Source organism: Ovis canadensis, chromosome 6 (genome assembly GCF_042477335.2).
Source record: "Ovis canadensis isolate MfBH-ARS-UI-01 breed Bighorn chromosome 6, ARS-UI_OviCan_v2, whole genome shotgun sequence".
NCBI lineage: Eukaryota > Metazoa > Chordata > Mammalia > Artiodactyla > Bovidae > Ovis > Ovis canadensis.
In genome coordinates, this window is record NC_091250.1 from 33275478 (window position 1) to 33298676 (window position 23199).

The window sequence follows — 23199 nt, forward strand, 5'->3', positions numbered from 1 at the left end:
TTGTTCTTTCATACTGTGACACCAGAGGAGACTCTTGAAGAGTCCCTTGGATAGCAAAGAGATCAAACCAGTGAATCCTAAAGAAAATTAACCCTGATATTCATTGAAAGGACTGACGCTGAACCTCCAATACTTTGGCCACCTGATGCAAAGAGCTGGCTCATTGGAAAAGACCCTGATACTAGGAAGAATTGAGGGCAGGAAGAGAAGGGGGCAACAAAGGATGAGATGGTTGGATGGCATCATCGATGCAATGGGCATGAATCTGAGCAAACTCCAGGAGATGGTGAAGGACAGGTAAGGCTGGTATGCTGCAGTCCATGGAGTTGCAAAGAGTTGGACACGACTGAGTGACTGAACAACCGCATGCTGCTACTTTTATACACAAGAGGATATGCTATTTTGTTTCATTGATTCTTCTGAATATTCTGGCTTTAGTACAAAACTGTCTAGTGATTCATTACTTTAAAAGTAGTATCCAGGGACTTCCCGGTGGTCCAGTGGCTAAGCCCCCACACTTCCAATGCAGTAGTTGCAGATTTCATCCCTAGTCAGGAAATTAGGATCCCGCATGCTGCACTATGCAGCCAAAATAAAAAGACAATGAAAAAAAGAAAAAGAAAAAAAGGTAGTATCCACCAAGAAATAAATCCTTGTGTATAAGGTCAAACAATTTTGGACAAATGTATCAAGATCATTAATTGGGGAAGACAGCCTTTTCAACAAATAGCGTTGGGAAAATTGTTATCCACATGCATGAAAGTTAGACACTTACCTTATACCAAATACAAAAATCAATTCAAAATGGATCAAAGACCTACACATAAAAGCTAAAACTATAAAACTCTTAGAAGAAAACAGGGGAAAAGCTTCATGACATTGGATTTGGCAGTGATTTCTTGGATATGACACTGAAGACCCAGGCAACAAAAGAAAAAATAGACTGACTGGACTTCATCAAAATTGAAAACTTTTGCATCAATGGTCCTCTGGCCAGAGGTGGAAGAGATGATGGAAACTGAGGATTTTAATAAACAGGGTAACTGTAAATAACGAGGAGGTCTCTGGAGGAAATAAACTGGGTGATAAGTTAGGAAGTATTTTATCCATTTATGGTTTTATAACAAAAACACCATAGACTTGAGATTCTTACAAATTTTATTTCGTATGGTTCTGGAGGCTGTTGTTTAGTCGCTAAGTCGTGTCTGACTCTGGTGACACTGTGGCCCACCAGGGTCCTTGGTCCATGGGATTTCCCAGGCAAGAATGCTGGAGTGGGTTGCCGTTTCCGTCTCTAGAGGATCTTCTGACCCAGGGATCAAGCCTGCATCTCCTACATTGACAGGCAGATTCCTTACCACTGAGCCACGAGGGAAGCCCTTCTGGAGGCAAGAAGTCCAGACTCAAGGCCTCTGCAGATTTGCTGTCTGGTAAGAGCCTGCTTCCTGGTTCATGGACGGCTGTCTCTGCATTGCGTTCTCATGTGACAGAAGGGACCAGGCAGTTCTCGGGCTCTTATAAGGACCCTAATCATTCATGAGAGCTCCACTCTCGTGACATAATCACCTCCCAAAGATTCTACTTCCAAATACCATCACACGGGGGATCAGATTTCAACTAATGAATTCTTGGCAAGGGACACAAACATTCAGTCTATAGCAAAGATTTCTCGGGAAAGGCCACTTTAGATTAGACTTTAGTGGAAGCTGTGCCTGAGGAGGTGACCTCTGAGCTGTAACCTGTAGGAGAAAGACTGGGCCATGGAAAAAGGCTGGCAGTGGGCTCATCTAGAGGAAAAATCCATAGGGTGGGGTATTTTAAAAACTCGTCTTCCTGAGCTAAGTGGAACTGAGACAAGCCCTTGATACTTTGCCACCATGGGCTTGTACAGATTCATCCATCCTTCAACTCATGCTGGATTTTGATGTGGGAAATAATAAACGTGGGCTTTAAGACAGCCCTGAGAGTAACTGTGTAAAAGCATATTTTAAAAGAATTATCCTCCTGCCTGGAGATCATGCTTATATGTGGCCATCTCTCTCTTTCTGGAGGTCTGTTCCCTCTTCCACTTCCTAACTTGACATCTGGTAAAGAGAATTTTGCTTAGCAACTCAAAAACCCCCAAAACCCAGAAGTGACACTTAGTTAAAATTAAAAGTTTAATAAAAACATCAAAAATTATGTTCATGATGAGGACTAAAAGTAGGTATCAGGCAGACTTATAAAACAAAGTTTTTTTTTTTTTACACTTCAAGTAAATCATAAAGTACAAAATCGTAAAACATCAACACATGGGAGGAAAGCACTAACAGTCTTTGCAGTGATTTGCCATTAACAGATGTTTTTAAAGTGCTACAGTTTAAGGCATTATGTTTTAAAGTTTAATAAACATTTCAACATACTCTCACAGAATAATTTTTTTTTTCTCAAATTAGCTGCAAACTGTTTAGGGAATACTGAAAATGTATTTATAAATCGAGGAGTAATAAATTTGCTAATGCAAAGTTAATAGTGCAATTCCAAAGCATATGCAATTCCAAACGAGGAGCAAACTGCCCTGCTCACTACGCAGGGTAATCCACACCATCCATCCAAGATCTACACGACAAACTCTCCACTCACTCACAGTGCCTAGGCGTTTCATTCATTAGGTTTTCTATTTTAATTAACAAAAAATGCTCAAGGCACCTAAAGATTGGCCTGTATTTCGTTTATCCATGTTGAAAATGCAGAGAGATAGGCTGCTATGGGACCTAGTGGAGGAAGTACCAAGAAGTGGCACAGGAAGAACTCTCCTGTTATAAACTGGTAGGTGTGAAACAAACAGTGGTACTTCTTATTAATAACTACAGGAAGTCCTTAGCTTTTCTAAGCTTGAGCTTCATCAGCTACAAAATATCATCCTGTGACTGGACAGTCTGTAAGAATTACATAAGTATCCAACCGAAGCATAAAGTATGGTGCCAGGATGAGGAAGGCTCAAAAAGGACAGCTGCTCACGTTGTATCACGATTCCTTCTATATACGGAGAATGCTGGGAGAATAAAGCAAAGGCCTGGCCACTTCTGGAGCACGTTCTCTGTGGACAGGTCTGCTCTCCATTGTCTAGGACTGCTCAGACACTGATCATCCTGGCTTTGTGGCAGCAAACCCCCATGATTGTGATAACTGAAAACACACCCCCATATTTCCAAACACCTCCTGAAAGAGGGTGTTGCCTTTTTCGAGAACTGTTCTTTCAGAAGGAGCTTATTTATTAAGAAACAATTTAGTTATCTTAATAAGCAAAAGAATGCCTTCCTGTCTTTGCGAGTCTTCAAGGATGAGATATGTTAGGCCTACTGGCAGGAAGGAAGAACAGGAAAGGAACGTTCAGTACAGCTCGAATCCTTCCCTTATAAATCCCAGTATCAAAATTCCTGAGCTCACTCTTCAGGGCTCAAGTTACAAGCTAGAGCTACATCCTTGTGGGTAAAGACAGCAGAAAGGAATCCTGCCATGAAGCCACTTCTTCATCCAGGCTTACTCTTCATGTAGTTGAAATAGAAGGCAGACATATACACTCAGACCATATCCATTCCTCAACATACTGAACAAGGGTTCTCTTCATCCTATGTCTACAAAGAGCAAAAACTAGAATCGTAAAAGGGTAATGATACCAAGTCCCCTAAAACGGACATAAGCTCTGTTCCAAGGTAAGTTCTAGTTCATTATCTCTCAAGCCCACATCCTTCTCTGATGAACTATTAACGTCTGAATGCCACTTTCAGGTTGCCATGGGTCTTAAACAGGTAGGTCTTCCTTCTCCCGGATTCGTTCTCCAGAACTTAACAGCATCTTAGTGATGTCAGAAAGGATATGAGGCATTTGACCACCGTTCACGCCGAGATGAGTGTCTGCAGTAGCTCAGTGGTAAAGAGTCTGCCTGCAATGCAGGAGCCGCAGGAGACCCAGGTTTGATCTGTGGGTCTGGAAGATCCCCTGGAGAAGGGAATGGCGACCCATTCCAGTATTCTCGTCTGGGGAATCACATGGACACAGGAGCCTGGGGGGGCAGTCCATAGGATCACAGAGTCGGAGACAACCGAAGTGGCTTAGCACGCACACACGCATGCCAAGATATAAGGCAGGTTTTGTGACCACTACCTTCCATGTGGAAAGACTGAGGCACTGAGAGATGAAATGAAATGCCCACTGGTGGAGCCCACTGGGCATAAAAATCCGTATCGCCTTCTTCCCCATCCACTACTTTGGTCGCAATCCCCCAAGTCACATGCATTATAGAAATGGCTGAAGTTTCCTGCAGAGGAACCAGCTCCCTCAAAAGGAAAAGTCCCACATGTTCAACCCTCTTTCCAATCTCTCTCTGATCTGAGCCCAGCCTAGATTTTCAGAGTTTCCAGATCCACTGTCAATTACAGAAGGAAGCATCTGTTTACAAGGATGTGTATTTACATTTTCTGCACCATCTTTTCATGGAGATGTTCTTTATCTCTTTGAAATGATTATATTAAATGGATGTGGGGCTAAAGTTAGGCCATATTTCCCAGTCAGGATTGGTTTGGAGTCCTTAGGCAAAACAAACGTGAAACTCTGCATTAGGCTCACGAACATCAGGAACAGCTCCATCTTTGCCAGCTGCTCTCCCATACACACTCGCTTCCCTAAAAATAAGACCAGAAAAAAGGGATTACAAGACCACCCCTTTTCCTACCTCAAAAGGGATGCATTTATACAAAAACTCTAAATTGAGTGTTTTAAAGGCAGACACAGAGAGGTTTGAAATAAAATTGCCACATATACCCCAGGGTTTCCCACAGTCTATCAGAATTTTTACCAAGTTCACATTTTAGCTAACTCCTACTCCCAAAAATCTATGCTCATCCTAGATAGAAACTGGAGACGGACCCAACAAGGAGGGCTACCTCGTCTCCTCCATACCTACTTTTCTCTTTCCCTGCTCTTACCTGGAAGATTGAAGAGCAGAGACATCACTTGAGAATCTCTGGAGCATTCCTTTTCTATAGAAAGAAGCCTCCCTGCCCTCATCTAGGAACCTAAAAGAGTAACTGCTGAGATCAGAGATCCCACCCTCTCACCCATCGTTCAGGCAGGTTGAAAGCTGCTCTTAACTCTAATTGGTCTCTGGGACTTAAGCAATCACCTGGACAACTCAAAAAGGAAGATTTCTAGTCACATTTAATGATTTAAAATCAACTGCTTTCATTTTTTTAAATATGAAATGAACACAGTGGAAATGCATTATCTAAATTATTTCTCTCATATATTGGCTTGTCAAGAAAGACACATTTTTAAAACAATATCATGAAATAATAAAAGATTCTTCTGGTTCTACTTCTTTCTTAATTATACCATTAAGAAAATAAAAGTTTAACTGACCTATCCCGAAAGGAATAAACGTTTCCTTTTTAATAAGTTGTCCTTGATCATCCAGAAATCGATCAGGGTAGAAATCATTTGGTTTCTCCCAGATGGCTGGGTCTCTGTGTACTGACCATAGGTTGGGTAATATTATTGTGCCTTTAGGAATGGTATACCCTTGGAGCACTAAAACAGAACAAAACCACAGAATCATTCAACATGCTTTTACTAATAGCTCTCAGTAAACATCACTGTTTGAAAAAAAAAAAAAGAGCTAGTTATGTATCTAGGTTCTTAACCTGCTGAGAGTAAACTTTCAGGTCCTTTGAGGGCAGGGAAAAGACCTTATTAACTGTTACCGTCTCCACATGATCCCTGCTGCTGCTGCTGCTACTAAGTTGCTTCAGTCGTGTCCGACTCTGTGCCACCCCATAGACGGCAGCCCACCAGGCTCCGCCATCCCTGGGATTCTCCAGGCAAGAACACTGGAGTGGGGTGCCATTTCCTTCCCCAATGCATGAAAGTGAAAAGTGAAAGTGAAGTCGCTCAGTCGTGTCTGACTCTTTGCGGACCCCATGGACTGCAGCCTACCAGGCTCCTCCGCCCATGGGATTTTCCAAGCAAGAGTACTGGAGTGGGATGCCATTGCCTTCTCCGCCACATGATCCCTGGACCCAGCCTAAGACAGAGCACAGGAGCTGCTCTGATGCATATTGAGTTAATAAATTCAATCAAACCATTAAAAATTATAATTAACAGAAACATTAAAATAGAAATCATGTGGCATGTCAAGTAAACTGTCCCCCAAAATTATAAATTCCTCCCCGGTGGCTCAGTGGTAAAGAAGCCACCTGCCAATGCACGAGACACAGGTTCGATCCCTGGGTCGGGAAAATCCCCTGAAAGAGGGCATGGCAACCCACTCCTGTATTCTTGAGTGGAGAATCCCATGGACAGAGGAGCCTGGCAGCCACGCTCCATGGGTTCACAAAGAGTCGGACATAACAACTAAACTCAGATGGTAAAGAATCTGCCCTGCAATGCAGGACACCTGTGTTTGATCCCTGGGTTGGGAATATCCCCTGGAGAAGGGAACAGTTACCCACTCCATTCTTGTCTGAAGAATTCCATGGACAGAGGAGCCTGGCAGGCTACAGTCCACAGGGTCGAAGGAGTTGGACATGACTGAGCAACTTTCAGTTCACTTCAGACTACAGTAATTCTTATATATAATTTACAGCTCACAGAGTCTTTTACGTCCACACAACAATGCAATGAAGAAGGTAAACCGAAGGGATATAACAGGATGTCAGCACCGGCTCTTACCAGCTGACAAGACCATATGTACTTTAAACAATGCCCCAAAGATGCCGCACATACTTCGTATCTAATTTCCACCAAACTGTTGAGTGATCCAATGTCGTTTATAAGTGATTGCCTCCTACAATTGTCTTGTAAGTAGATGTAAGCCCATTTCATCACAGGCTGTCTCCAGAGGACAACTCCTGGCTATGAAGGACATTTACAGTCTGAGTGCCTGTACGTCACTGTAGGTGAGAGGCTGAAACATGTGCCCTCAGAAGCAGGTGGGCTCTTCTAATTCTTCGCCATTTGTGCTTCAGTTGCAGAATTGTTAAAAACGATGCAGGGTAATTCCCAGTTGAACTCCTTAATTCCAAATTTAGGCTAGCTCTTCAGACCTCCAAGAACAGGAGGACTGAGCGGGACCTTTGTTAATTATTGTATCTGCCAATACAGCCACCTTAAAGGGCTAGCAGAATTTGCCTGACCAGTGTACATGAGCATGCTTTGAAGGCTAGAGAGCCATTTACCAGACAGGCAGTGCTGGAACACCAGCCAGCACAGCAAACAGGGACAGTGAGGCTGAAGCATCCCCTGGACATTTGACTATCCATGACCATGCCGACCCCCCGCTGCACCCTCACCTCAGGTCCTCCGGGTGAAGGGGCTGGGTTCCCCTCAAGAGCATTCCAAGGAGGAAGGCTCTGGACTTGCCTGTTCTCTCTGAGGTCATGTGAGGGATGGAGAGCGGCACCACGGTGCTCAGCCTCTGCACCTCCATGATGGTGGCTTCTGTGTAGGGCATCCGCACCTTGTCAGTGAGGGAGGGGGCGCGGTCAGCACCAACGACCCTTGCAATTTCTTCATGAACCTTTTCTATACCAAAAAAAAAAAAAAAAGGAAAGCAGAATCCAAAGGATAAGCCAGGAGAGACTGCCCTCCCATGCTCACTTCCCATCACCACACCCGCACAGCTGGGAAGTCAGCAGTAGAAGCTGACAGCCTCCGTGAAGTGGAGCACCGGTCAGATATCCCAGTAGAGGCAGCTGGTCCCAGGGACTCTGTACCAGCCTGGGACTCTTAACGGAGCATGGCAGAGCAGACAGAGGGGCCAAGGGGAAGGTGCACTGGATTCAGGACCAGTCTGAATCACTCTCTCGTATCAACTTTGAACTGGCTCTCTAAGCTTTTACCTGTGATGACGTGTGACAGCTCAACACGACCCCCAGTGACCTCACCTCTTGGTGGTCACATCTTTGTGCCGTCCCCTCCCACTTTATACCAAACTGGTCTCTGGGACCGACAGAATAGGCAGAAGTGACGGTATGACCCTTCTGAGCTTGGCTAGTTGACCACCATGGCTTCTGTCTGGACCACCCACTCTCGGGTCATTCACTCTGGGAGAACCTGGCAGCCAAGTCAAGGTCTGAAGGACAAGGCCCGCCAGCAGTCATGTGGGTGAACCATCTTGCTAGAGGGTCCTAGTCAAGTCTACAGGTATTTGTTGCCCTGGCCAACATCTTGATTATAATTTCATAAGAAATCCTATGCAGAACATCCAGATTAAGCTGCTCCAAATTCCTGATCCTCAGAAATTATATGACATAATGAATGGTTGTTCTTTTAAGATGCTAAATTTTGGGATAATTTGCTACTCATCAATAGTTAATGAACGCAGGTAGGCAAAATCCCATCTACAGTAGTCAGACAATGGTCCCCCAAGATGTCCATAATCCCTTAGAACCTGTGAATATGCTATCTTATATGGTAAAGGGACTTTGATTAAATGAAGGACCTTGAGCTGGGGAGATTATGCTGGATTTTCTCGGCGTGCCCAGACTAATTACATGGGTTTTAAAATTGGAGAACTTTTCCCAGTTGAGTTTAGAGTCAGAGGGAGATGTGACTACGAAAAAACGGCCGGAGAGATACAAGATTGCTGACTTCAAAATGGGAGCAAGGGGGCCACCAGCCAAGGAAGCTGGAAATGGCAAGGAGATGGATTCTCCTCCAGAGTATCCAGCAAGGCACGCAGCCCTGCCAATGTCTTGATTTTAGCTCACTGAGACAGTGTCAGACTTCTAATGTACAGAACTCTAAGACAACAAATTTGTGTTAAGTCACTAAGTGTGTGGTTATTTGTTGTAGGAGGAATGGAAAATGAATACACTTCTTCCCCCGTCCTTCCACTGACATTCACTACCTACTGGTATTGATGTGGTGGAACTAGCTCTGTGACCTTGTGAAAATCACAGAACTCAGGGCCTCTGGTCTCATTTTCAAGAAAGATGGATGGGTTCAGATGATTATGATACTCTTCAACTCTAAAAGAGTCTTCTCTAAAGTTCTTTCTTCACCCTAGATTTCACACAGAATCAGACCTGTAGAGATTTAACACAGATGCATGCAAGCTGTGACCTTAGTGCCACTGTCTAGAATCTTGGAGTTTCACTGTTAACACCTTACCAATTCCCTATGAGATGCAAGCATTTCCATTTTGTTTTCCAGCCTGAAGACGTTGCTTATTGATAGGAGCCACAGGATCACCAAGGTTGTTGATCCTGATTTAAATATCCTGGTTTTGCCATGAATAAAGGAAACATCTGTTTATTACCTTGAATGTTGGGGTGCAGTGACATATACAGGAGGCACCAAAGCAAAGAGTTCGTTGTGGTATCTGTGCCAGCAATGAAGAGATCGCCAATGATATAAAATAAGTAATCTTCATCAAAACCACTACTGCTATTATTTTTCTTCTCCTCCTCCACATGGAGAAGATACATGTCGATGAAGTCCTGAGGGTTCTCTACATCCAAAGACTCTCGATGGTCTTTGATGATTTTTTTAAGGAAAATGGTTAAATCCTTTTCAATCTGTCTTAATTCCTTAAATGGTCCAAAAGGAAGGTAATAGAGCCAGGAGCATATGTTGACCAGGAGGAGCTGGGTGTTCAGACAAATTTCTAATGCTCGTGACATAAAATTAAGCATTTTCTTAAATTCACTATTGGTGTAATCAAAGCGCCGACCAAAGCACAAAGAGCAAATGATGTTAGAGACGGCGTTGTTGACGACGGGGAAAGGGTCAAAAGGGGCTTCTCCGTGCTTCTGCATTTCCTCTTTCACATATTTGAACTCCTCGATAATCTTGGGCTCCAAGCTAAGCTTTCCCAAGCCAAAATGACGAAGAGTTGAATGAGAGAACTTCCTCTGTTGTTTCCAGACTGGACCATAACGTGCAAATACAATCCCTGCAAAAGGAAACCAAGGAAAGAAGGTGAGACAGCAAAGCTTGATTTAATACTGACGAGGACCAACCATGAAGTGGACTTGTATTTCTCAAGCCACTTGTGCAAAGCTTGTATATGTATAGATAAGGACCACCAGCCAAGAAGAACGCCTGGCAAACTTTAGCTGTCCAGATAGTGTATGTCTCTAATAACAAAAATCATACCTAATTTCACTAGAAACCTTTGCTAAAAAGCTTATTATAACAACTCCGGGTGAAATAAGAGAAAACAAGACTCGATTTCTAGAGTTACATAAATTTCAAAATCTTATTTTCTTAAAGTGAACCCAGACTTAGAAAATGTCTCAAGCTAGGTACACCCATATTCTAAACATTATGAACAGAAGAAGAAGCACAGTAACACAGTGCACAGGAGGGCAGGGACAATATCTGAGTTTGCTGCTGCTGCTAAGTCACTTCAGTTGTGTCCGACTCTGCGTGACCCCATAGACGGCAGCCTACCAGGCTACCCCGTCCCCGGGATTCTCCAAGCAAGAACACTGGAGTGGGTTGCCATTTCCTTCTCCAATGCATCAAAGTGAAAAGTGAAAGTGAAGTCGCTCAGTCGTGTCCGACCCTCAGCGACCCCATGGACGGCAGCCCACCAGGCTCCTCCGTCCATGGGATTTTCCAGGCAAGAGTACTGGAGTGGGCTGCCATTGTCTTCTCCGAGTTTGCTCATCATTAAAATCCAAACTTCTGACACAGTGCTACATACAGAGGAGGAGCCTGTTAAATATTAGCTGAATAAATCAGTGACCCAACTGAATTAGAACAGTGCTCATCAAAGCTTGGATCAAAGAACTGGCAAGTAATCTAAAATGCCTGTTGTTGCAAACAGCCCGAATTTACAAGCATCTGAACTCTAGGACATTCACAACCACATCTTATTTGATTCTCACTTCCGTCATACATCTTTCACCATCCTCTCAGATGTTGTATCAAACTCTTCTCAAATATTCCTTGCTTCCTCTCACTTATTTCATCCTCCTCTTTTCCATGGTGTGCTTTATTGTTTCAGCCAGTTCTCCTCCTTCCTTCCCATTTTTCATCTACTTCATTCCTGCTGCCTTCAAGGACATGCTTCATTCACTTAACAAATATTTCTGAATGCCTACTATGTACCAGACACTGGGATGCTGTGAATACAGCTGAGAATGAAATAAAGACCTCTCGCAGTGGTTAAGCCTGTCTATGTAAAACGATTCTCAATAAAAATGCAGCCACATGGTCAAATGTTCTGAACGATTTATCAGGTTCATTTTCCTGCCTGGAATCTTCCACACATCTGCTCAAATATGATATTCTTTCTAGGCCTTTTGTTTAGGTGTTTTATGACTTCCATTTGTCATCATCTACAAAATTTTTGGGTGGGGGGTGCTTCCCAGGTGGTGCTAGTGGTAAAGAACCAATGAGACATGGGTTTGATCCCTGGGTCGGGAAGATCCCCTGCAGGAGGGCATGGCAACCCACTCCAATATTCTTGGCTGGAGAATCTCATGGACAGAGGGGCCTGCTGGGCTACAGTCCATGGGGTCAGAAAGAACTGAACACAAATGAAGTGTTGTAGCGCAGAGTAGAAATTTTTTGGACCCTCCTGTGTTGAACCCATTTCCCTGGAATCTATGTCTTTTTCTTCTTTCACTACTGTATTTTGTTGAAGCCTATCCTCTAGTAGTTTCCTGGGAAAGGATCCATCAGAGACAAATTTCTAAAGATTTTCAGCAAATGTATTAACTGTACCTTTCCCCCTCCATCAGAATTTTGAAAAGATTGCTAACAGTACATTGATGTGTCATAAAATTGCACACCTTCAATGTGACTAGGTATGGCCAAACTCCTCTCCAAAGTGGAGAAGACCCCAAAAGTGTGCCTACCAGAAGTATATTAATGATCTCATCAAATAGCTGCCATCACTTGGCAGTTATCAACATTTTATTTTTGCCAATCATAGGGCTGAAATGTGTCTCATCTGATTTTTATTTGCATGCCCCTGATTGTTACAGTGAATTGGAACAGCTTCTCATATGGCTATTGCCCAAGTTTCCTGTTCTGGGATTTGTACTTATAAACTGTGCAATTTTCTTCTTATATATTCTACATGCAAAGCAGATATTGTCTTCCATCACGTGAACTGCTTTTTTCATGTTTTCATGCTACTACTTGATAAACAAGTTTTAAATATGAAGGTAGTTCCATTTACCAATCTTTTCTTGGTGGTTTATTCTGTGTATCTTATTTTAAAAATCTTTTCCTACCACAGGTTCATAAATACAACTATTTTCGTGTAAAATTAAAACATTTTGCTTTTTGACATTTAGGTCTCTATAACCTACCTGGAGTTTATACTTATGTTAGGTATTCCTACTTGTTGTGAAGAAGGAATCCACTTTACCCCCTATTTTGATAATCTGTTATTCAAGCAGCATTAATGGAACAGCTTCTCCTTTCCCCTGCTGATCTACACCACTTCCTCTGTCACACATTTGCTCTATACAGGCAGCTCCATTTACAGGTTTTCTAGTCTGTTTTACTGTATATTGTTGCTGTTGTTTAGTTGCTAAGTTGTGTCCAACTCTTTGGGACCCCATGGACTGTGGCCCGCGAGGCTTCTCTGTCCATGGGATTCCCGAGGCAAGAATACTGGAGTGTATTGCCATTTCCTTCTCTAGGGGATCTTCCCAACCCAGTGATCAAACCCTCGTTTCCTGCATGCAGGATTCTTTTAACACTGAGCCACCAGGGAAGCCCACTAATTTTCAGACCTTTATCCTAATAAAGGATAGTGAAGGCTCTAAAAGGGTTTCCCAGGTGGCTCAGTGTAAAGAATCTGCATGCCAATGCAGGAGACACCCCTGGGTTGGGAAGATCCCCTGGAGAGGGGAATGGCTACCCACTCCAGTATTCTTGCCTGGAGAATCCCATGGACAGAGGAGCCTTGGGCTACAGTCCACGGTGTTGCAAGGAGCCCGACACTATTGAGAGACTAACACTTTCGCTTTTCAAGGCTCTACAGTTGCCTTTGAGATCCACCTTAGCTGCAGTCCACAAGTATTGTTTGCGTGTCTCTTCAATGCATTTGAAGTATAAAGTTCTTCTTCTGTTATGATTCTCTTTTGCCACCTAGGTTAACTGGCTTATGCTGATTTTTTACATCGATGAGGCTAGCTTTTTAGTCTAGAATGTGATCAATTTTAATTAACCTCCAAATAAAGTAGGGAAGAATTTTTATATACGCAATTATTGGATATAAGGTCCTCTTTTTTTGAAATTTAAAAAAAAACTTTTAATTTTATATTGGAGTATAGCCAATTAACAATGTTGTGATAATTTTAGGTGAACAGCCAAAGGGACTCAGCCATACATATACATGTATCCAATACAATTGAAATTTAGCATTGTAAAATTGTCATTTTGAAACTAAAGAAGAAACGGAAAAGACAGTGATTTTTGCATATTGTTACATGACCTTATTAAGTCTTTTTTTCACATGAAGGACCAGAGCACTAAAAACTGACCCACTACGGGTGATAAATACACTAAGCCTGCCACTGTAAAGTCCTTTCCAGCAAAGAAAGCCAGATAACTGTTAGACTCAAATCTTCTTTATCCTTACCAAATTTTTATCCGCCTGATCTCTCAACTATTCAAATACTTACGTTAAAATATGTTGCTCTAATGGTACTTGTCAATTTCTTTTTGCAATTATGTTTTTGTTATGTGTATATATGTATATATATAATATTTTAAGAATTAAAATATATAATTAAAATACACAAAAATTTTATATATCTCTGTACCTATGTTGTATATGCCAGACAACATTGTCAGCTACATTCAAATTTAGAAATATTTTATCTTCCTGGTTAAAAAAAAGGGTTCCTTTTATCACCATGTAATGCCTTCCTTATTCTTGGTTTCTTTGGTTTGGGGGCTGTGCTGGGTCTTCGTTGCTGCGCTCCGGCTGTCTCTAGTTGCGGCAAGTGGGGGCTACTCTGCAGTTGCAGTGCACAGGCTCCTCATTGTGGCAGATTTTCATCTTGCATGGCACAAGGTCATATCCCTCTGCCCTCACTCCCCTCCCTACTTCAAATCACTGGCTGACCAAGAGGTCACTAAAATCCAAAGTTCTTCAAGAGCATCTATTTTCTATTTTCTGCCGGGAGGGTGGTGGTGATAAGGAACTGGTCTAACTGTAGTTTATGCGCACTTCTAGCAAGTGCTGTTTCCAGCTCTCTGGCGTGTCCCTATCTCCTGTGATCACTGGTACTTCGGATTCCTTAGGAAGAACTGTACCACACTCCATTAGTACCTCCCCCTGTAGAAACTTAAGGGCGGTCACCCACCACACTTTGAAGTCATCTGCCAATCCTGTCTCCATTCTTTGTCTTCAGGTGTTGTGGTACAGGGTTATAGGTACATTTCATCATGGATGGGGTAGGTGCTTCTGTGCAAAGTCCCTCTGGTGTAGTGTGTGATTTTCAAGACAAAGAAGGAATAAAAATTTATGAACTACTTCTGAAACTAGACTCTCTTGTTTACTAAAGCCCCATAAACTATTTTCTAGGGAACCACAGCTTAGTCACACTTCCTGTCTTTAACCATGCCTAAACCTTTCGCTGCCGTCAGCATTCAGAGGCTGCGATACTGGGCTCCCTTCTCTTTCCTTGGAAAGCTATGGCCTCTCATTCTAACTTCACGATTTTATCCTAATGTTAACTACCATCTAGTTTAAGATGTCACATATGACATCTCTGGTCTGTCCTATTTCTCAAGAGATTTTATTCTTTTGTTAGGTCCTCAGTCTGTATCACCTACTTATCATCTTTCAAACTCTCACCTTTCAACTCATCTTTAAACCCATACATTTGGATTTTAGAAACATTTTATCTAGCAAAATGCCCTCTATTAGTTTTTCCAATATTTATTTAAAGTCCCCTATGTGTCAGCTACTAAGGGCATATGGATTTAAAAGACATAGTCACTGCTCTCAAGATGCTTTGTTTTTTGAGGAACTGGATAAATCAACAACTCTAATACACTGTTTTATGCTGGACTCTACTGAGGTTGCATAGCATATTGAATGTTGTATGGTGGGTTGCACTAAAGTTGCATAATTGGTATGTATGGTATTGAATGTTGCATTGTTGGACTGTACAGGATTGAATGCTGTATGTTGGACTTATGTTCCATTGTTGGGATACATTGTATTAAATGTTGTATGTTGGAGGTTATTGAGGTTTCAATGTAGACAGAGGAAAGAGCATCCTGTCAGCTGAGTAAAAGCAGTGACATCTGAGTGATACTTCATTTGTAAATAAGGATGTATATGAAGGCACATTTTAGAAAAATGAAGAACTTGGGGGAAGTTAAAAAGGGGCTGGATTATCTTTAGGGAAAAATTCAGGTTTAGATAAGGCGGGGAACAGGAGGGAACTCTCTCAAGAGAGGCTGGTACTTGGGCGTTGGGTATTGACAACAACTTGACAGGTATGAGGACTTGCCCAGTAGCTCAAATGGTAAAGAATCTGCCTCAAATGCAGGAGACCTGGGTTTGATCCCTGGGTCAGGAAGATCCCCTGGAGCAGGAAATGGCAATCCACTCCAGTATTCTTACCTGGAGAATTCCAGGGATAGAGGAGCCTGGCAGGCTACCGTCCGTGGGGTTGCAAAAGTCGGACACAACTGAGTGACTAACACTTTCACTTTGACAGATATGAAGTGCAAGATCTAAGAGGTGTCCAAGGAGACAGTGTCTGAGAATGCCAGGGATGAGAGGCATGGACAGAATTAATGGCATCAGGGTTTCAAACCTTGTAAATACCCTGGTCGGGAAGTCTTAGAGTCTTTGGAAGAGGTTCAGGCACATCTTCCAATTGTTGACACCTCCATTCTTTTTTTTTTTTTTGACATCGGTGGCTCAGAGGTTAAAGCATCTGCCTGCAATGAGGGAGATCCGGGTTTGATCCCTGGGTCAGGAATATCCCCTGGAGAAGGAAATGGCAACCCACTCCAGCATTCTTGCCTGGGAAATCCCATGGACAGAGGAGCCTGGTGGCCTACAGTCCACAGGATCGCAAAGAGTCAGACACGACTGAGCAACTTCACACTATTCTTATGTATACAATGGTTGTCTACAAAGACTTCATCTCAAGAGGGATAGAAAAACACTGAAAAATAAAAACGACCGCACAGCAAAATCAGGACTCCGGTTTGGAAATGACAAAACATGCCCTCAATCTAGTTTGGCAAAAAGGCCAAGTAGGCTGTGGATGGAATCAAAAAGCAGAAAGAGCTGGGTGTCACCGCATCAGAGAGGACTCAATGCCACAGAACTCCTCTCCGCACCCACTTTCACTTCTTTCTGCCTGCCTTTCTTCTTTCTTACTGTGAACCAGCTTCTCCAAGAATCAGGAGCTACCCTGAGATGCCCATTCTCCCATTTTCACCACTAGAGAGAAAAGCCCTTCCAAAACCCTCTATTCTCTAGTTATAACCTGAAAAATGCTGGAGAAGGTCTCACGTGTTCATTAGTTCTGCCTGGAGGTTTTCAAACTATGCCATTCTGGTAAGTACAGTACTTCTTGGGTAGACTTGGCTCTGACTTAAAAAAGTTTTTTTATTTGAAGTAGAGTTGATTTACAATATTATATTAATTTCAGGTATACAAAATTAGTTTCAGGCATACAAGATGATTCTGTATTTTTAAATTATACTCCATTTAACATTATTATAAATATTGGCTATATTCCTGTGATGTACAATATACCCTTGTAGCTTATTTATTTCATACCTAGTAGTTTGTACCTCTTAACCTGACTTTGTAGCTTTATTAACTATTCCTGCTCAGGAACAGAATTAGATGGATCAACAGGTTTGATGGGCATAGCTAATGTAGAACATCTTTATGGCCTACCTAGCTGACTATAGTTTTTATGCTTAAAAACAACATCAACTTGTCTAAGCACAATCATTTGAAAAACTCAAATAAATAACTTTCCTACATGCTAGAACTCGTTGACAATGTGTTAAGTGAACAATTTCCAGCACATGACTGTTCATGAAACATTCCTTCTCTGCTAGTCTCACCAACTTTAGTAGCAAAATTCTTTAAAAGCAATTTCTTGTAAGAAACATTTAATAACCGTATTGGTCTCCAGTTCCTAATAGCACCTTCTCTTATAGCCTACACATCCTCCTTCTGGACAATGTCACATTTTATAATGTTGCCATTGGAAACGACACTGAAGGGAGTGAGGAGGGAGTGAGGAATGTCTGGGCACTCCTCAAATCTTGCTGAGTCTCCCAGCCTTTCACTCCTGTGGCCAATCTCCTCCAAGCTGACCACGCCATCCACTTCCAGATCTATGAAGTCAACCCAGAACTCATCTGCTCCTTTGTCCCTTGATGGGCATCTTGAGATAAATTTACCTTCTCCCGTTTTATTCTTCACCTTTGCAACAATTCCATTAAAAGATTCCTTGACTATCTACATTTTCCTGTGCAGATGGCCTATTGTTTATTCCAAGTAAAATCCATAAGCATTTCCCTTGTTACATATGGTTCTTGCTTTACCTTCTCCTGTCAATCACCGTCACGAGCAACAGAAATTTCTTCCAGCACATTTGCCCAACATACATCCACCAGAACACCAGAGCAGCATCGCCTCAGAAGTCCTAGCTGTGTCTTGGGGGAACTAATACTTTTAGGTCAGACACTGAAGCAGCAAATTATCCTGGGCACCCAAGACTTTCCCCATAAGGAGGGATCTAATAACAAGCTGTGATCCAACTAATACTTAAAAACTGCCTTGTTATATATAACAACTACCTTATATATGTAATAATAACCACCTTATTATATATAACTACCTTATGTAAATAAATGCTTTATAATATATTTATGTATAATAACTGCCTTATTATATTACATATAATAATAACTGCCTTATTATATCTAATAAAGCAGTTTTTAAGTATTAGTTGGATCACAGCTTGTTATTAGATCCCTCCTTATTTAGGAAAGTCTTAAGAGCCCGGGATACTTTGGTGCTTCACTTAAAGTATTAATTCCTCCAGGAGGCAGAGCCTATTGTATGGAGGAAGTCAGAAGGAGAAAGACAAACATTGTATATTAATGCATGTGTATGGCATCTGGAAAGATAGTGCTGACGAGCCTACCTGCAGAACAGCAGCAGAGTCATAGACACAGAGGACCGGCTTGTGGGCACAGTGGGGGAGGGGGAACGCAAGGCGAGAGCACGCGGAAACACACACGCCACCATCTGCCAAACAGAGCTGGTGGGGATTTGCTGCTGACACACGGAGCTCAGCGCAGGGCTCTGTGACAGTCTAGAGGGGTGGGACGAAGGGGCAGATGGGAGGGAGCTCTAAGGGGGAGAGGACACATGTATACCTGCAACTGATTCAGGCTGATGTATGGCAGAAACCAGCACAGTATTCTAAAGCAATTGTCTTCCAGTTAAAAAAGAACTGCCTTATTATGGATTATTGACCAAACTATACAGCCACCAAGAAGGACCTCAAAGAAGAAAATCCAATTCTTACCTTTAAAAAATCAGGAGGAAAAGACAGGCTCGCAACAAAAGTGACAATACAATGTGGTAAGTACAACAATAGGTGCTTGGGTGCATGCATTCATTCATTTCTTGACTACCTATTCTGTGCCAATTAGTGGGGGTACAGTGGTTGAGATGACCTAAGTCTTTACCCTCACAGAGGTCACATTCTGGAGGAAGGTGGGGTTGGTAATAGGCTAAATGCTTTCAAAATGTTTAATGAATGAGTTTAGTGAAATATGAATGAGATTAAGTTATGATACTGGACAGTGTCTAAACTAGAAGTGAAAGGTGACATTTGACCTAAGAGATGATAAAGAGTTAGCCAAGTAGAAAGTTATTCCAGGCCCAAGGATAACAAAACCCAGTAGCCAGAGGCAGTCACCAACTTGCCAGGAATCAGCTTAGTGTGTCCAGAGCAGACACTACTTGTAATGTACAAGCAAAGAGAATAGAAAAAGATAAACTCCAAAAGGCAGACAGACGCCAGATCCTTTAGGGCATACAGGTCAAGAACAGGGTCAGAAGCAATTGGTTTCAGTGGCAGAGTGACATGATTGGTTCTGATTTGTGTTTTTTTTGTAAGAGATCCCTTTGATTGCTGTATATATGAATGATCGGAGCAGAAGCAAGCAGGCTGGTTAAGAGGTTTCTGCAGTAAGAGATGAGAACTGATTGTAGCTTGGATAAGCTGGAGATGGGGAAAAGTGGATGCATACAGCACGTGGATGTATCTGCAGTAGGAACTGACAAGACTTACTGACTGACTGGAAGGGAATGGGATGAGAGTTTAAATGAAAACAGTGGTATCACAGAGAAAAGAGTAGCGCACCTCTGCCTGGGAGGGTAGAGAAATATGTCATAGAACATGTCCTCAGAGAGGAGACATTGAAGCAGGTATGAGAAAACAGCACACAAGTATTGGCGAGGATGTGGAGAACCTGGAGTGTGGGTCACTGCTGGCAGGAATGTGGGTCATCGCCGGTAGGAACGGAAAATGGTGCAGCTGCTATGGAAAATGGTATGGCAGTTACTCAAAAATTAAACATAGAGTTACCTATGATCAAGCACTTCTGGATTTACACCCAAAAGAACTGATAGCAGCACTCTGAGCGGTTATTTGTAGATACACAGCAGCATTTTTCGCAACAGTCTAAAGACAGAAGTACCCAACAGTCCACCAAGGGGGAATGGATAAACAAAGTGCACTGCAAACGTTAAATTGAACAGCAGTCACTCTTAAAAAGAAAATTCTCACACATGCCACTAGATGGATGAACCTTAAAACATTGTATGAGGTGAAATATATCAGTCACAAAAGGATAAATACTGCATGATTCCACTGAAATAAATTACCTAGGATGGAAACTAGAATGGTGGTTGCCAGAGGTTAGAGACTTTAATGTTCAGTGGGTGTTTAGTGTTTGTTTAATGGGTATAAAGTTCCAGTTTTGAAAGATGAAGAGAGTTCTGGAGATAGCGGTGATGGTTTCACAATGTTATTGACTTAATGCCGCTGAACTGTATGCTTAAAAATGATTAAGATGGTAAATTTTATGCTATCTGCACTTCACCACACTAAAAAAAAAAAAAGGAGAGAGAGAAGAAAAGCAGGCAGAAGTTCTCCAGGTGGCCATGAGATCAGAAGAGAATTCCAGGGAGAAGCAGCAGCCTGTGTGAAGGCGTGGAGAAGGTAAGGTATGGACCACGATGTGCGTAATTTTCAGTAATACCAAAATTAATATTTTAAACATTAAAATATTAAGATCATCTTTACCATTCATTTAAAATCCTGATGCAAAAAATCTGGCTTAATCCGGGTGTAAAAAGCCTGAATCTCTTTATGCCACATTCCAAGAAGGGAAAGCAGTAGTTCATTTACTTAATGGTTACTGACTCCTACTTCCAGGGGGCACAATGGTGAAGTATCTGCCTGCCAATGCAGGAGATGCAAGAGACAAGGTGTTCAACCCCTGGGTCAGGAGATTCTCTGGAGAAGGGAATGGCAACCCACTCCAGTATTCTTATCTGAAAAATCCCATGGACAGAGGAGCCTGGTGGACTATACAGTCCATGGGGTCGCAGAGTCAGACGCGACTGAGCACAGACACACTACACTGCCACACCACTGCGTGCCAGGAAGGACAAGGAATTACTCTGTCCTCCTAGATGTCAGTCTAGTGGTGAAGACACAACTTTTGAGCCCAAGGTTATAAAATTCTGAAGCCTCGGTACTGATTACTGCAGCGAAGGAAAAGTACTTTTGCAATTAAACAGGTTCCAACAAGGGAGCCTAACTTACCCGGAGCAGAAGTGAGGGAAAAAACAAAACTCCCTGCAGGAAAGACATTGAAATTAACACCTGAGTTAAGGACAGGATTGGCACAGATGGAAAAATAGTCTGGGACCCGTGCTGGCCAACACAACAGAGGGAACACTGATAAACAAAGGGCAACTGTGATATCCGACTGCAGCAGATAAGATGTTTACTAACCCTTACAACTGCCCAACTTAGACTTCCATAAGCAGGAATCACAGAGGCTCTGAACCTGATGTATTAGGCTTGTCAATTGGCTCCTATCTTATCGGAAAATAATCACATTAAAGTCTTGCACTCAGAAGGCCAACGGTCCCTCTCTCTTTTTAACCAGGCCAAAGTTTCTCGTCAGGAACACAGCCTGAAGAGTGAGGCCCTGTTCTGGGAAGGAGTGAATACTCCTGGGGCAGATGGAGCCTATCCCAGCTGGACCGACGGGATCCAGGAGTGGGAGGCGCGCCTCCCTCCACCTCCGGCTGCAGGTGTGAGGCGGGCCGGGTGCGCGGCCGCAGGGGCACAGAACCCACAGCCTCTGCGCACCTGCAGCCCCAGCCGCACGTTCACATGGCCCGTGACCCCCGAGGCGCGGCCCAGCTCACCCTTTCCCTTGGTCATGATGGAGGTGAGCGGCACCCGCGGGCGGTCGCTGAAGACCTCGGCCTGCTGCACCAGCGCCTCCCGCACGCTGTGGAAGTCGTTGAGAACCACCACCAGGTAGTGGCCGATGAAGAAGCTAAAGATGTTGCCGTACACACGGCCCAGGTCGCTCAGGAGCAACTGCACGCCCTGGCCCGAGGCATTCATTCCTCCGTTTCTCGCCCGGCGATACGGCCAGCTCTTCCTTCGGAGAAAAGGCGGCAGCAGCACGAAGCCGAAGTTGCCCACCACGGGCCAGGGCGCGGGCCCCGGGGGGATGCCCCTCTCCGGGAGCCGCGACAGCCAGCTCCAGCCCAGCAGCGCGGCGAGGACGAGCAGCAGCAGCGCGCCGCCCGTGGGGTCTAGCCGCAGCAGCCCCGGGGGCGCGTGCAGGAGGCGCAGAGGCCAGGGCGCGTCCTCGGTGGGGGGCGGGGGAAGCCCGGGGGAGGCCATGGCCTGTGTGCCGGTGCCCGCAGTCCCGGGCTCTTGCCGCAGACCCCACGAGAGTCTCCCAGACACTGGTGCCGGGCCCCAGGGCCAACTCCCCTTGCCGCCTAGGGGCGGGGAGAAGACGCGGATGCCACTCCGGATTGGCTGCGCCCACCGTCTCCGCCTGTCCCTCCAATCAGCGTCGCCCGAGCGGAAACGGGGACGCGCTCGCAACCGCGCTTGTTGAGGTCTGCGGACCCGGCTGGGCTCGCGTCCCGAAAGTTGGTTGCTTAAGCCGGGTCGCGCCCCTCCGCTGGGTCGGACTTGGCAGTGACCTACCCCTGAGAAAAAGATGCTCGCGCATATTTACGCTCTGATTGGTTATCAGACTTCCTGTGTCCATTGTCAGTTGCGTGCTTAAACCGTGCCAGGTCAATAGGCCGTTCATATGACTCAGCCTAAACATTAGCACTTTAACCCTGAGCTGGGAGAGAGGTCCTCGTCCCGTCTCCTGGAGCAAAAGGACAGGATTGCTGCTTTATCTAAGACGGGATTCGGAGGAAGAAATGACCCTTTGCTCCACCTAGAAACAGCAGGGTGATGGAAATGCAATGTGTAGAATTTGTAGATGTAGGTGACCAACGCTTTGGAAAGGAGGGGTGGGTAATAGTCGTGAGAGGCTGGGGGACGGGGGGGGGGGGGGGGGCGGATGATGGAGTAAAGCGCGTAGAGCTTGCGGTTCAGTTCAGTTCAGTTCAGTCGCTCAGTCGTGTCCGACTCTTTGCGACCCCATGAATCGCAGCACACCAGGCCTCGCTGCCCATCACCAACTCCCGGAGTTCACTAGACGGTGGGAATATCTCTTTTGTGCGGAAAGTGAAAGCTCAGCGTGCGTTTCAGCGCGAGACCTAATCCAGAAATTTGCTTGGCGGGTTTAATTAGCTAACAATATAAAAAGCAAATTGGGCGAGGAGGGGTGACAGTATCGTTCTAAGTATGATAACAAACCAGAGATGCTGAGGTTGGCATATTAAGAATTGAGTAATGCTTTCCAAGTCTGTCTTTAATTTTCCATAATTATGGCTCCTCCTTTTTCTCTGACATTACACAAGATATAATTGCCTTGTTTTCCCAAGTAAGTCTCTTACTTCTGTGATGCAGATAGGAAGTATTATGGGCTGAATTGTGTTCACCTGAAATTCATGTATTGAAGTCCTAAGCCCGAGTACCTCAGAATGTGACTGTATTTGGAGACAGGGCCTTTAAA

The 23199-nt window shown here is 43.9% G+C and overlaps 1 protein-coding gene and 1 long non-coding RNA gene across 2 annotated transcripts; one reads left to right on the forward strand and one right to left on the reverse strand.

The window, feature by feature from the left end:
• Nucleotides 1-1140: 1140 nt before the first annotated feature.
• On the reverse strand, nt 1141-22156 carry CYP2U1 (cytochrome P450 family 2 subfamily U member 1). Its single transcript, XM_069593543.1, has 5 exons — nt 21467-22156; nt 9299-9934; nt 7399-7560; nt 5401-5568; nt 1141-4664 (listed from the first exon to the last, which is right to left on the reverse strand). The coding sequence occupies exons 1-5, from the start codon at nt 21954-21956 to the stop codon at nt 4489-4491; spliced, it is 1632 nt and encodes a 543-aa protein (XP_069449644.1). The 5' UTR covers nt 21957-22156; the 3' UTR covers nt 1141-4488.
• Nucleotides 15960-17517, forward strand: LOC138442334 (uncharacterized). Its single transcript, XR_011257648.1, has 2 exons — nt 15960-16540; nt 17158-17517. It is a non-coding gene; the product is annotated as an uncharacterized lncRNA (long non-coding RNA).
• Nucleotides 22157-23199: the final 1043 nt, after the last annotated feature.